We start from the raw sequence: 12,848 nt of genomic DNA on the forward strand, positions 1-12,848 counted from the left end.
CTCATAATTTCCACTTCAAAACAAATACTATGCACTGTGCAGAAAGTTATGAAATGTAAACATTATTTAACAAAAAACCTACAGCTTTAACATACACTAGAATTGCTTCTCATTAAAGCTTTTAATGTTCCTGGATGCCAATTAATTTTTTTTTTCAAGCATTTTTTTCATTTCAGGTATCCCCTTACACCGTGAAAATCGGTCCTGCGCCCGTTTCCACCAGTCGTAAAATTTTCGTACGCAATTGCTGGGCACTTGGTGGACAAACAAGCCAATTCTATGCCAGCAATTAGGTATATGATGGCGTGCAGATGGCTTGTCAAAGCGCAAGTTGACAGGCCGCAAGTTCCGAATTTTCAAAGGCGGTTTGACAGCGTACTCAGTTATAATCTCGGCCAAAGAGTTAGCTTCCACACCTATGCTGACAATGCCCAGCTCAACATCGCCACCACATCTCTTGAGCCTCCACTGCCCTTTTTTTTTCAGACTACTGAAGTGGGAAGGTAAAGAACTAATGTTAAACATTGACTTTTTACATGCTTATAGGCACGCTAGCAAGCATTAGCAGTCGTTATCGCAGAGGCTGATGGGAAGGTTGGCCATAACATGGAGTAAGGGTTTTAAAAGTAAAAACCGCAGACTTCAACAATTTCAATGGTAACCTCGTCACTGTCTTGTTTAACCCGATTAAGACAAAGGAAAAGATGAGATTCATACAGTAGGGCCTTGAAACTGGAAGCCATTTATCAACTGCCTGACATAGTTAGCCGCTAATCAACTGCTTGAGCATCCTTGTCTGGACATGCCTTTGTTCTGCATAATGGTTTTAGTTCTGCTTTATCGTATATAAATATGTTGCCACAACTATGACACTCCAAGAAAGTGGTGGCACAGCCATACCTGTCTTCCCTGCATATGCTTGAATTAAAGTTTTGAGCTACGAATATCAAGTGACTCCGAGTGGTGATTTCTCCCACAACACTACAATTTCCTCCAACTAAACATAGGCAAGACCAAAGCCATCGTCTTCTTTCATCGCGACAAACTCTGCACCCTTGTAGCCAATTCCATTCCCCTCTCAGTCCACTATCTCAGGACGAAACGATTTGTAACCTTGGTATCCTATTCAACCCTCAATGGAGCTTCCCCAACATCACAAAGACTGCCTACTTACACTTCCATAACATCACGCGCCTCTATCCCTGCTACTGAAACTCTCATCCATGCCGTTGTCACCAGACTAAACTATTCGCATGCTCGACTGGCTGGCCAATCTCCATCTTTCAGCTCACCCAAAATTCTGTATTCCATCCCACACCCAAGTGCCGTTCACTCATCACCTCTGTCTTCGCTGGCTTACATTGGTTCCTGGACCCACAAACCTCAAATGTACAATTCTCATCATGTTTTTAAATTCATTTATGGCCACCCCGCTCCCAAACTCTAATCTGCGTAATGACTGCTGGACAACGTAATGACTGCTGGACAAACGTTATGGTCCTGAAAAACTACTTTTAATTTTGTGCAATGCCAATTTTCTCCATTATGATAAAAGTTACAATTTAAGAAATTTTTAAAATAATTGTTTTTTTTTTTAAAGTTTGTTCACTTTTTATTTCAGATTTACCTTTTCCCCATGCGAGAGCCCCAATTTGATTTTGCTCTCTAACTGTTAAAACACCTTTGCTTCGCCGCTGACCAAATTCCGAGCCGTTGCTTTCCTTTTGCCCCGGTGTCTCAAAGATACTGTGTGATGTAGTGGGGAAGGCAGTACTTTGTGGCAGTGAAATATCACAGATGCCTTTTGTGTCAGTCTTGGGAAGGGAAGAGATCCAAGCCATTTTCTGGCGATGAACGTGAAGCGGCACTAAGAAGAAAAGGGAAAGGGAAATCAAGTGGCAGGAACAAATGAGCGCTCGGGACTGCAATTGATCGATGGGAAAGGAAAGGTTTATGGTGAGGTGGCACTAGGTGGGATGCGTGGAGAGGTGGGGGTGGGGGCCGGATTTATCTGGGCAGTGCTGCAGGCCAGTGAGTTATTGGTGCCATTTAGGTCATGGCTGGTGGGTAGGGAGAGATCTACGCCAAAGATCAGATTTTCTGTTGGTGAATGAGACATGGATGTGGCCAGGGGTAAGGTACATAAGAACATAAGAATTACGAATAGGAGTAGGCCATCTTGCCCCTCGAGCCTGTTCCGCCATTCAGCAAGATCATGGCTGATCTGGACGTGGACTCAGCTCCACTTATCTGCCCGCTCCCCATAACTCTTAATTCCCTTATTGGTTAAAAATCTATCTATCTGTGAATTGAATACATTCAATGAGCTAGCCTCAACTGCTTCCTTGGGCAGAGAATTCCACAGATTCACAATCCTCCGAGAGAAGAAATTCCTTCTCAACTCGGTTTTAAATTGGCTCCCCCGTATTTTGAGGCTGTGTCCCCAAATTCTAGTCTCCCCTACCAGTGGAAACAACCTCTCCGCCTCTATCTTGTCTATCCCTTTCATTATTTTAAATTTTTCTATAAGATCACCCCTCATCCTTCTGAACTCCAACGAGTAAAGACCCAGTCTACTCAATCTATCATCATAAGGTAACCCCCTCATCTCCGGAATCAGCCTCGTGAATCGTCTCTGTACCCTCTCCAAAGCTAGTATATCCTTCCTTAATTGTGACCAAAACTGCACGCAGTACTCCAGGTGCGACTTCACCATTATCCTGTACATTTGCAGCAGGACCTCCCTGCTTTTGTACTCCATCCCTCTCGCAATGAAGGCCAACATTCCATTCACATTCCTGATTACCTGCTGCACCTGCAAACAAACTTTTTGGGATTAAAGCACAAAGACCCCCAGGTCCCTCTGCACCGCAGCATGTTGTAATTTCTCCCCATTCGAATAATATTCCCTTTTACTGTTTTTTTTCCCCCCCAAGGTGGATCACCTCACATTTTCCGACATTGTATCCCATCTGCCAAACCTCAGCCCATTCGCTTAACCTATCTAAATCACTTTGCAGCCCCTCTGTCCTCTACACAACCCACTTTCCCACTAATCTTTGTGTCATCTGCAAATTTTGTTACACTACACTCTGTCCCCTCTTCCAGGCCATCTATGTATATTGTAAACAGTTGTGGTCTCCGCACCAATCCCTGTGGCATACCATTAACCACCGATTTCCAACCCGAAAAGGACCCATTTATCCCGACTCTCTGCTTTCTGTTAGCCAGCCAATTCTCGATCCATGCTAATACATTTCCTCTGACTCCGCGTACCTTTATCTTCTGCAGTAACCTTTTGTGTGGCACCTTATCGAATGCCTTTTGGAAATCTAAATACACCACATCCATCGGTACACCTCTATCCACCATGCTCGTGATATCCTCAAAGAATTCCAGTAAATTAGTTTAACATGATTTCCCCTTCATGAATCCATGTTGCGTCTGCTTGATTGCACAATTCCTATCTAGATGTCCCGCTATTTCTTCCTTAATGATAGCTTCAAGCATTTTCCCCACTACAGATGTTAAACTAACCGGCTTATAGTTACCTGCCTTTTGTCTGGCCCCTTTTTTTTTTTTTTTAAACAGAGGCGTTACATTAGCTGCTTTCCAATCCACTGGTACCTCCCCAGAGTCCAGAGAATTTTGGTAGATTATAACGAATGCATCTGCTATAACTTCCGCCATCTCTTTTAATACCCTGGAATGCATTTCATCAGGAGCAGGGGGCTTGTCTACCTTGAGTCCTATTAGCCTGTCCAGCACTACCCACCTAGTGATAGTGATTATATCAAGGTCCTCCCTTCCCACATTCCTGTGACCAGCAATTTTTGGCATGGTTTTTGTGTCTTCCACTGTGAAGACCGAAGCAAAATAATTGTTTAAGGTCTCAGCCATTTCCACATTTCCCATTGTTAAATCCCCCTTCTCATCTTCTAAGGGACCAACATTTACTTTAGTCACTCTTTTCCGTTTTATATATCGGTAAAAGCTTTTACTATCTGTTTTTATGTTTTGCGCAAGTTTACTTTCATAATCTATCTTTCCTTTCTTTATTGCTTTCTTAGTCATTCTTTGCTGTCGTTTAAAATGTTCCCAATCTTCTAGTTTCCCACTAACCGTGGCCATCTTTTACGCATTGGTTTTTAATTTGATACTCTCCTTTAATGCCTTGGTTATCCATGGCTGGTTATCCCTTCTCTTACCGCCCTTCTTTTTCACTGGAATATATTTTTGTTGAGCACTATGAATGAGCTCCTTAAAAGTCCTCCACTGTTCCTCAATTGTGCCACCGTTTAGTCTGTGTTCCCAGTCTACTTTAGCCAACTCTGCCCTCATCCCACTGTAGTCCCCTTTGTTTAAGCATAGTACGCTTGTTTGAGACACTACTTCCTCACCCTCAATCTATATTACAAATTCAACCATACTGTGATCACTCATTCTGAGAGGATCTTTTAAGAGGAGATCGTCTATTATTCCCGTCTCATTACACAAAACCAGATCCAAGATAGATTGCTCCCTTGTAGGTTCTGTAACATACTGTCCGAAGAAACAATCCCGTATGCATTCTATGAATTTCTCCTCAAGGCTACCCAGTGCGATTTGATTTGACCAATCGATATGTAGGTTAAAATCCCCCATGATTACTGCCGTTCCTTTTTCACATGCCTCCATTATTCCCTTGATTATTGTCCGCCCCACCATGAAGTTATTATTTGGGGGCCTATAAACTACGCCCACCAGTGACTTTTTCCCCTTACTATCTCTAATCTCCACCCACAATGATTCAACATTTTGTTCATTAGAGCCAATATCATCTCTCACAACTGCCCTGATATCATCCTTTATTTACAGAGCTACCCCACCTTCTTTCCCTGCTTGTCTATCCTTCCAAATTGTCAGATACCGCTGTATGTTTAATTCCCAGTCTTGGCCACCCTGCAACCACGTTTCTGTAATGGCCACCAAATCATACCCATTTGTAATGATTTGTGCCGTCAACTCATTTACTTTCTTTCGAATGCTGCGTGCGTTTGGGTTGAGTGTTTTAATACTAGTTTTTAAACCATGATTTTTAGTTTTGACCCCTCCTGCAGCCCCTTTATATTCATACATATTGTCCCTTCCTATCACCTTGTGATTTACACTTACCCCAGTGCTACTCTGCTCTGTTGCCTCCTGCCTTTTGCATTCTTTCTTGGGGTCCTGTTCATCTGAGCTCTCACCCACTCTAACTAGCTCAGAGCCCTCTCCTGGGTTCCAAATACTCCTCACATTGAGGCACTGAGCTTTCAGGCTTGCCTTTTTATTACACTTTGACCCTTTAGAATTTTGCTGTACAGTGGCCCTTTTTGTTTTTTGCCTTGGGTTTCTCTGCCCTCCATTTTTACTCATCTCCTTTCCGTCTTTTGCTTCTGTCTCCATTTTGTTTCCCTCTGTCTCCCTGCATTGGTTCCCATCCCCCTGCCATATTAGTTTAACTCCTCCGCATTGGCAAATACTCCCCCTCAGACATTGGTTCCGGTCCTGCTTTGGTGCAGACCGTCCGGTTTGTACTGGTCCCACCTCCCCCAGAACCGGTTCCAATGCCTCAGGAATTTGAATCCCTCCCTGCTGCACCACTGCTCAAGCCACATATTCATCTGAGCTATCCTGCGATTCCTACTCTGACTAGCTCGTGGCACTGGTAGCAATCCCGAGATTACTACTTTTGGAGGTCCTACTTTTTAATTTAGCTCCTAGCTCCTTAAATTCGGCTCGTAGGACCTCATCCCTTTTTTTACCTATATCGTTGGTACCAATGTGCACCACGACAACTGGCTGTTCACCCTCCCTTTTCAGAATGTCCTGCACCCGCTCAGAGACATCCTTGACCCTTGCACCAGGGAGGCAACATACCATCCTGGAGTCTCGGTTGCGGCCTCAGAAACGCCTATCTATTCCCCTTACAATTGAATCCCCTATCACTATCGCTCTCCTACTCTTTTTCCTGCCCTCCTGTGCAGCAGAGCCAGCCACGGTGCCATGAACATGGCTGCTGCTGCCCTCCCCTGATGAGTCATCCCCCTCAACATTACTCAAAGCGGTGTATCTGTTTTGCAGGGGGATGACCGCAGGGGACCCCTGCACTACCTTCCTTGCACTGCTCTTCCTGCTGGTCTTCCATTCCCTATCTGGCTGTGGATCCATAGGAAGGGGGAAAAGGAAGAGGGTGGGAAGGCTCAGGACAAGAGGCAGTAGAATAGAGATCAGAAGTAAAAGGCGAGCAGGAGGAAATAACGAGTAGAGAAGAAAAAAAGCACTGATATTGAACAAGATTAATGTAGAAGGTGGTAGGGTGTTGCGGTGGGAAGGAGAAATAAGAGAGAAAGAGTAATGAGGGGGACAACATGATGCTCAGAGCAGAGAAAGAAAAAATAACATTACATTTGCCTCCAAGCTTTATATTTGGGTCAGGTACTTTTATTAAAAGCCTTTCTATTTAAATTTATAATGTGTTGTAAAAAGGACCTATTCAGAGTCATGAGGAAACCTCCACATTTCAAAAGCCAGTTCCTGGTTAAGTGCAGTTTTATCAGGCAGGCAGAGAAGGAATGGTATGAGAAGTTCTCTCATATAGCAGAGTCCCGAGGACGGGTCTTAGATCGGAAACATTGACAGGCCGTCATAGATGCTCCATCGCCTGTTGATTATTTCCAGCTTTGTCTTTTTTTGTTTGCAACCTTTTCAGCCTGAGCTGAGTTTCAAACCCCATGTCTTCTCCCTCACAAAGACAACTCTGTTTCATCTCCTGCTGCTGCCAAACACTGCTGAAACTCTTATAATTCCCTCATGAACTCTACATTCTTCTTACTCCAAATTCTTGCGCAGTCCCTCCTCCATTTGCCCCACAATGGCTTCAGTAATGTGGGTCATGCTGTCTGGAATCCTCTCCTTAAACCCTTCTGCTTCTCCATCTATGTCTCCTTTAAAAATTTCCTCACAACATGTTGTGTCAGCCAAACTTTCATCACCTACTCAAATCTCTGTGGCAGTTTCCCATATGCCTTTTGTGAAGCACCTTGGGACATTATTCTTTACATAAAAAAATGTACCGCCCATCGTGTCCATACCGGCATGGACACGGGCCAAATGGCCTCCTCTGTCGTAATTTTTCTATGATTCTATCATTCTAAAAAGGCTCTGAATAATTATGTTCAAGGCTCCCTAAGAATGCAAGTTGCATTCAAAATGTTGACAGAGACACAACGTTAAAATCATGACAGAAATAAACATTTGTAGACTGCATGCCATGTGCAACCCTTGCCACTGGATAAAGGCCTAGCTCTGTCAAGCCTGTGCGGTGGCTGATGTGCAACGGTCACCATGCGTTAAAAAAAATCCACGCACAGACATCTTCCACCCCTGGAGTTCAGGACTGGAATATCGGGTTCTTCTATGAACTCATCCCTTTTGATGTGGAAAGTCATCCTCGTTCGAGCGACCGCCTATGATGATGATGATATTGATAGAATGCTTTCTGCTGTAAGTAAATACCTCATTAGGGGCCCAAATTTCCCCATGAGTTGCACCGTTTTTTGTAGTGTAACTTGATTTTTCTGGTGTATCTTTTTAGTTGCAAATATGGCCATTTAATTTGAGCCAGTGGAAGTGAGTTAGTTAGGTTTTTTTGTTAAGTCAGTTTTTTTTTCCAAAAGGGGGCATTCCCAGCCACTTACACCATTTATGCAATTTGGCCAAAAAAAAGTTGTATTAAGCTAACTTAGGGCGGCGCCAGTGTCCACTGTTGTTCACACAGAAAGATCTTACTGATAGCTAAGGAATCGGCGCCAGTAACTACATTTAAAGCACCACACAAAGCACAAAAAGTAATAAGCAATCAATTAATAAAATAGAAGAAACCCTGCCCCAAAGCACCAAGACCAAAGTAATAAGCAATCAATAAATAACATACAAAAAAATAGAAGGAACCCTGCACCTAAAGCACCAAAATCAATCAGTAAATAACAAATAAAAAATAGAAGTGCTACCTTCGGGAACGCAGCGGGCTGCCGATGAGGGAGCCCATTCGGCCAGGGCTAGGGACGGCGCGTTTCGGCCCCTCCCACACAGCTTGCCACGCGCGTTTGCAGAAACCGCCTGCCAGAAGCTATTGCACATGCGCGCAGACTCGAGCGTGCATGTGCAGAGGTCCCGGTTTTCAGCGCCAGGACCTGGCTCCGCCCCCAATCCATTGGGCCACACTGCGCCACAACGGAGGAAAGGCTGGGGAGTGGCCAAAATACGGAGGTCTTTTTTTGGCGCGCTTGGAGGCGGACAAAAGCGGCGCAGCTCGAGTGAGGACACCAGAAAAAGAGGTTAGGGAAATTTGGGCCCGAGGGAACTACATCTTTGTAAAATGTCTGTGATATTAAACATAGGATTATCCCAAATTCTTACCATTTACACTGATCTGTCCTGATGTACGTGGAACACCAACAAGTGTGACTGGGTAAAGTCCTGATTCAGCAGGAAGAGAGAGTGCAGCTGGGAGAGATTCAAATTCAACACCGGTTACCAGCAGTCCCTGCAAAATTAATGAGAGAGAAGAAAAGAAAGCATCAATATTGAACAAGAATAATTTAAGAAACCATTACTGGAATTACACAAGTTTTGCATTATGATACCATAACACACATTATACCTACATTGAACAATTCATAGAATCATAGAAATTTACAGCACAGGAGGCTGCCATTTAGCCCATCGTGTCCATGCCGGCCGACAAAGAGCCATCCAGCCTAATCCCACTTTCCAGCTCTTGGTCCGTAGCCTTATATGTTACGGCAATTCAAGTGTATATTCACGTACTTTTTAAATGCTATCAGGATTTCTGCTTCTACCACCCTTTCCGGCAGTGAGTTCTGTACCCGCAGCAGCCTCTCGGTGAAAAAAAATTCTCCTCAAATCCTGTTTAAACCTTCTACCAATTACTTTAATCTATGCTCCCTGGATACTGAACCCTCTGCAAAGGGAAACAGGTCCTTCCTATCCACTCTATCTGGGCCCCTCATAATTTTGTACACCTCAATTAGGTCTCCCCTCAGCCTCCTCTGTTCCAAAGAAAACAACCCCAGCCTAGCCAATCTTTCTTCACAGCTAAAATTCTCCAGTCCAGTCCAGGCCACTTCCTCATAAATCTCCTCTGTACCCTCTCTAGTGCAATCACATCTTTCCTGTAATGTGGTGACCAGAATTGCATACAGTACTCCAGCTGTGGCCTAACTAGTGTTTTATACAGTTCAAGCATAACCTCCCTGCTCGAATACTCTGTGCTTCGGCTAATAAATTCAAGTATCCCAAACGCCTTCTTAACCACCTTATCTACCTGACCGGCTACCTTCAGGGATCTGTGAATATGCACTCCAAGGTCCGTTGGGCAGGGCGGGGGGGGGGGGGGGGGGGGTGGTGAGACAGGCAATTGGGCAGAGGGGGATGGGGCAGGAACTTGTTTGGGGGGGTGGGGGTAGGAGAAGTTCTTAACCCGTGACAGTGAGCCCGCTGTCTGTTCGAAGTGAGCTCTGGAGTAGACAGTCAGAATGGCTCGAATGACACTTTGCAAAGTCACTGATTACGTAGACAGGGTGGTTTTAATTACACATTCCAGAGAAACTGCTGGGTGTGTCCAAGGGGACCAGTCAGCAATCAGGTCTTGTGATCAAGGGCACTCATTCAGAGCTTTAGGTGGGACAAATAAACATCAATTTCTGAAGCATTCTGAAGACCACTATACTCAGCCAAGAAAGAGACACTCTATTGTGGTACGAAACTTACAAGAATTTTTTCCCTTCCAATAGGAAGGATACTGAGGCTTTTGAAAGAATACAACACATTTACTAGAATGCTGATGGTATGAGGAAATACAAAAAGGAAGACCTGGAAAAACTGGGTCTTTTTTTCCATTAGAACAATGCTGACTACGAAACAATACAATAGAAGTGTTAAAATTATAAAAGGATCAAATATGGTCGATAGACATAGACTACTTCCTGTAGTTGAGGGGTCAAGAGTGAGGGGCCATGGATACAAGACCCATTTTAAACTAGAATGCAAGAGAAATGTCTTCATTGTTGTGAGGCTATGGAATTAACTTCCCGGGTTGGTGGTTGAGGCAGAAGTGATATAAAAATTAAATATTCGATTGGATAAAGGAAGAGATTGAAGGGATATAGCAACAAGGTGGGTAAGTGTGATTCAAACTATTTGCTCATGTGAATGGTAAACACCAACATGGACTGGCTGGCCAAATGGCATGATTCTGTGTTGTAATTTCTATGCACATGGCTCTGACTATTTCACTTTGGCCCAACTTTAACAGTTAATTATCCCCTCCCCTTCACTTCACATTTCAACAATGCAAGAGTATTCACATTAAACAACTTGTTACTACTTTTAAATCTTTCTCAAGGTATTCACTGCATAACTTACAACACTTTCATCTAACTACTGCTACAATTTTTAAGCAAAGATAGTATAATTAAAGGTCTAATTGTATGTACTATCGCATTATACTGTACAACTGTTTACAAAATATTACTAAAGGCTACAAATTGAAAACACAAGTGTTCATATACTGAAGGAAAAAATCATATTCAATTCTAATTAATTACTAAAATGTTACTACCCAAACCAAAATTTAAACTAACTAATTTGAATGTGGAATGGATGTGTACATTACAAATACAAATTCAATGTAGCATTGATTTCAGTTTAGACTGTATCAGCATAAAAAATATATTCGGTTCCCAAAGAAGAATAGCAAAACATATCATTTTACACCATCAACAAGAATCAAGAATTTTGGCATGCACATTACATAACCTGAATGCTTCAGCTGTCAATTTATAATCACATTAAATACTACAACACCATCAACTGCAGTACAACATAGCATAAAGTTTTGAAAGCTCATAACAATGAAAAGCTGCAGAAGCTTGATATTTGAACTGACCACTGCTCTCTGTGCCAGTATTTAACTGCCTCATATGCCAGGTTATTTTTTTTTAAACAAATTGGAAAAATGAGCAAAGCTTACAAAAATTGCCCTGTAGATTCGCTGGAAAAGTTGATAGAAATACAACAAGAAGAAACACAAATGTTCTTGAAAATTAAAGCCGTCAGCCTTCTCAGATCCACACTGTAATGCTCTTTCTCAACCCCATTACCTTGCTACATATCATCCCACTTTCAAAACCTCCCTTAAAACCGATCTCTCTGACCTCACCCTCAGTGTCCATCCTTAACCCTTCTCCCAACACTACCCAATTGTTTTTTTCACCTCTGTAAAAGGCTTTTGTTACATTACAATTGTATGAATAGAGAGAAAATATATATATATCTAAAGTTTAGTCGTGTAACCTTGTGATGGATGGCATGATGCTGGTATCTTCTCTACTTGACATGTTTTGAACATCTAATATATATATGTGTGCGCACACACGCACGCATATATACACATACAATATATATACACAATAAATATATCTATTATATATATAATAAATTATTAAAACATATTAAATGATTATTTCTGAGAAGTCATAAGTATTGAAGATACAAGCAACATATCACATGAGGTTACACGACCAAACTTAATGAGTTTGTAATCATTTGTATGAATGTTGTAGACAGATATAAAGGTCTCAAATCAATAACGTCCTGGAGTCAACACTTTATACCAAGGGCGTTGAGATATTCAAGACAAAATGCTGATGATCATCTTGAGGGATTCGGTGAACACTGGAGGTCCCATTGGATTAGAAACAAGCTAACGTGGTACTCGTTTTCAATAGAAGTGTTAAAATAAACCGAGCACCTAAAAAACCACTATAGCTGACATCAATAACTAGCAAAATAAAGTTGAAGACTACCCATATGAAAATAACCCAGTCTGTGGCAGCCAATTAATTTTTTTTTATAAAAAGAGGCAAAGCCTGCCTTTTTTTTTGAGTCAGTTGCATCTGACATGAAAATCAAAAGTTCATCGGAAAGGCTACAACATAGTGGGGTATACAAGGTACAATTTCATGGTGCATAAGCAACTTATTCAAAGACATAAAGTAGCAGGTACTAGTTAAAGGAGTGGTATCCAGCTGGAGAGATGCACTCAATGGAGTACCATAGAAATTGGTGCCGAGGCCTCCACTGTTTCTGATCTTGGGTGGAGATAAGGAATAATAAGGGGAAAAAGTCACTGGTGGGCATAGTCTATTGGCCCCCCAACAGTAGCAACTCTGTTGGTCAGAGTATAAACCAAGAAATAGTGGGGGCTTCAGGGAACAGCAATAATCTTGGGTGATTTTAACCTCCATATTGATTGGACAAATCAAATTGGTCAGGGTGGCCTTGAGGAAGAGGTCATAGAGTGCATAAGGCACTGGTTCCTTGAGCAGTATGTACCGGAACCAACCAAGGGAGGGGGCAGGCTATCTTAAGATCTGGTCCTGTGTAATGAGACAGGATTAATAAACAATCTCCAAGTAAAGGATCCCCTTGGAATGAGTGATCATAGTATGAAAGTTGTTGCGGCCACTGCAGAAAGTTGTTGAGGCCAGTTCGTTCGATATGTTCAAAAGGGAGTTAGATATGGCCCTTATGGCCAAAGGGATCAAGGGGTATGGGGAGAAAGCAGGAAAGGGTTACTGAGGTTGAATGATCAGCCATGTTCTTATTAAATGGCGGTGCAGGCTCGAAGGGCCGAACGGCCTGTTCCTGCACCTAATTTCTATGTTTCTATGTTTCATGGTTGAATTTCAAATTCAGATGAAGGGTGAGAAAGTTGGATCTCAAACCAAGCGTACTAAGCT

At 42.6% G+C, this 12,848-nt stretch overlaps 1 protein-coding gene across 7 annotated transcripts in view; it reads right to left on the bottom strand.

The window, feature by feature from the left end:
- The window catches only part of trappc9 (trafficking protein particle complex subunit 9), a 1,402,808-nt gene that overhangs the window by 1,130,738 nt on the left and 259,222 nt on the right, over positions 1-12,848 (bottom strand). For all 7 annotated transcript variants that reach the window (XR_011595734.1, XM_070892854.1, XM_070892846.1 and 4 more), the window contains one exon: positions 8,443-8,569. Coding sequence is in view for 6 of the 7 variants with exons in the window: in XM_070892854.1 (XP_070748955.1) it covers positions 8,443-8,569 (127 nt within the window). In the remaining variant the exon portion in view is untranslated. The remainder of the gene's footprint in view (positions 1-8,442; positions 8,570-12,848) is intronic.

The sequence above is a fragment of the Pristiophorus japonicus genome, chromosome 1 (assembly GCF_044704955.1).
Source record: "Pristiophorus japonicus isolate sPriJap1 chromosome 1, sPriJap1.hap1, whole genome shotgun sequence".
Taxonomy (NCBI): Eukaryota; Metazoa; Chordata; class Chondrichthyes; family Pristiophoridae; genus Pristiophorus; species Pristiophorus japonicus.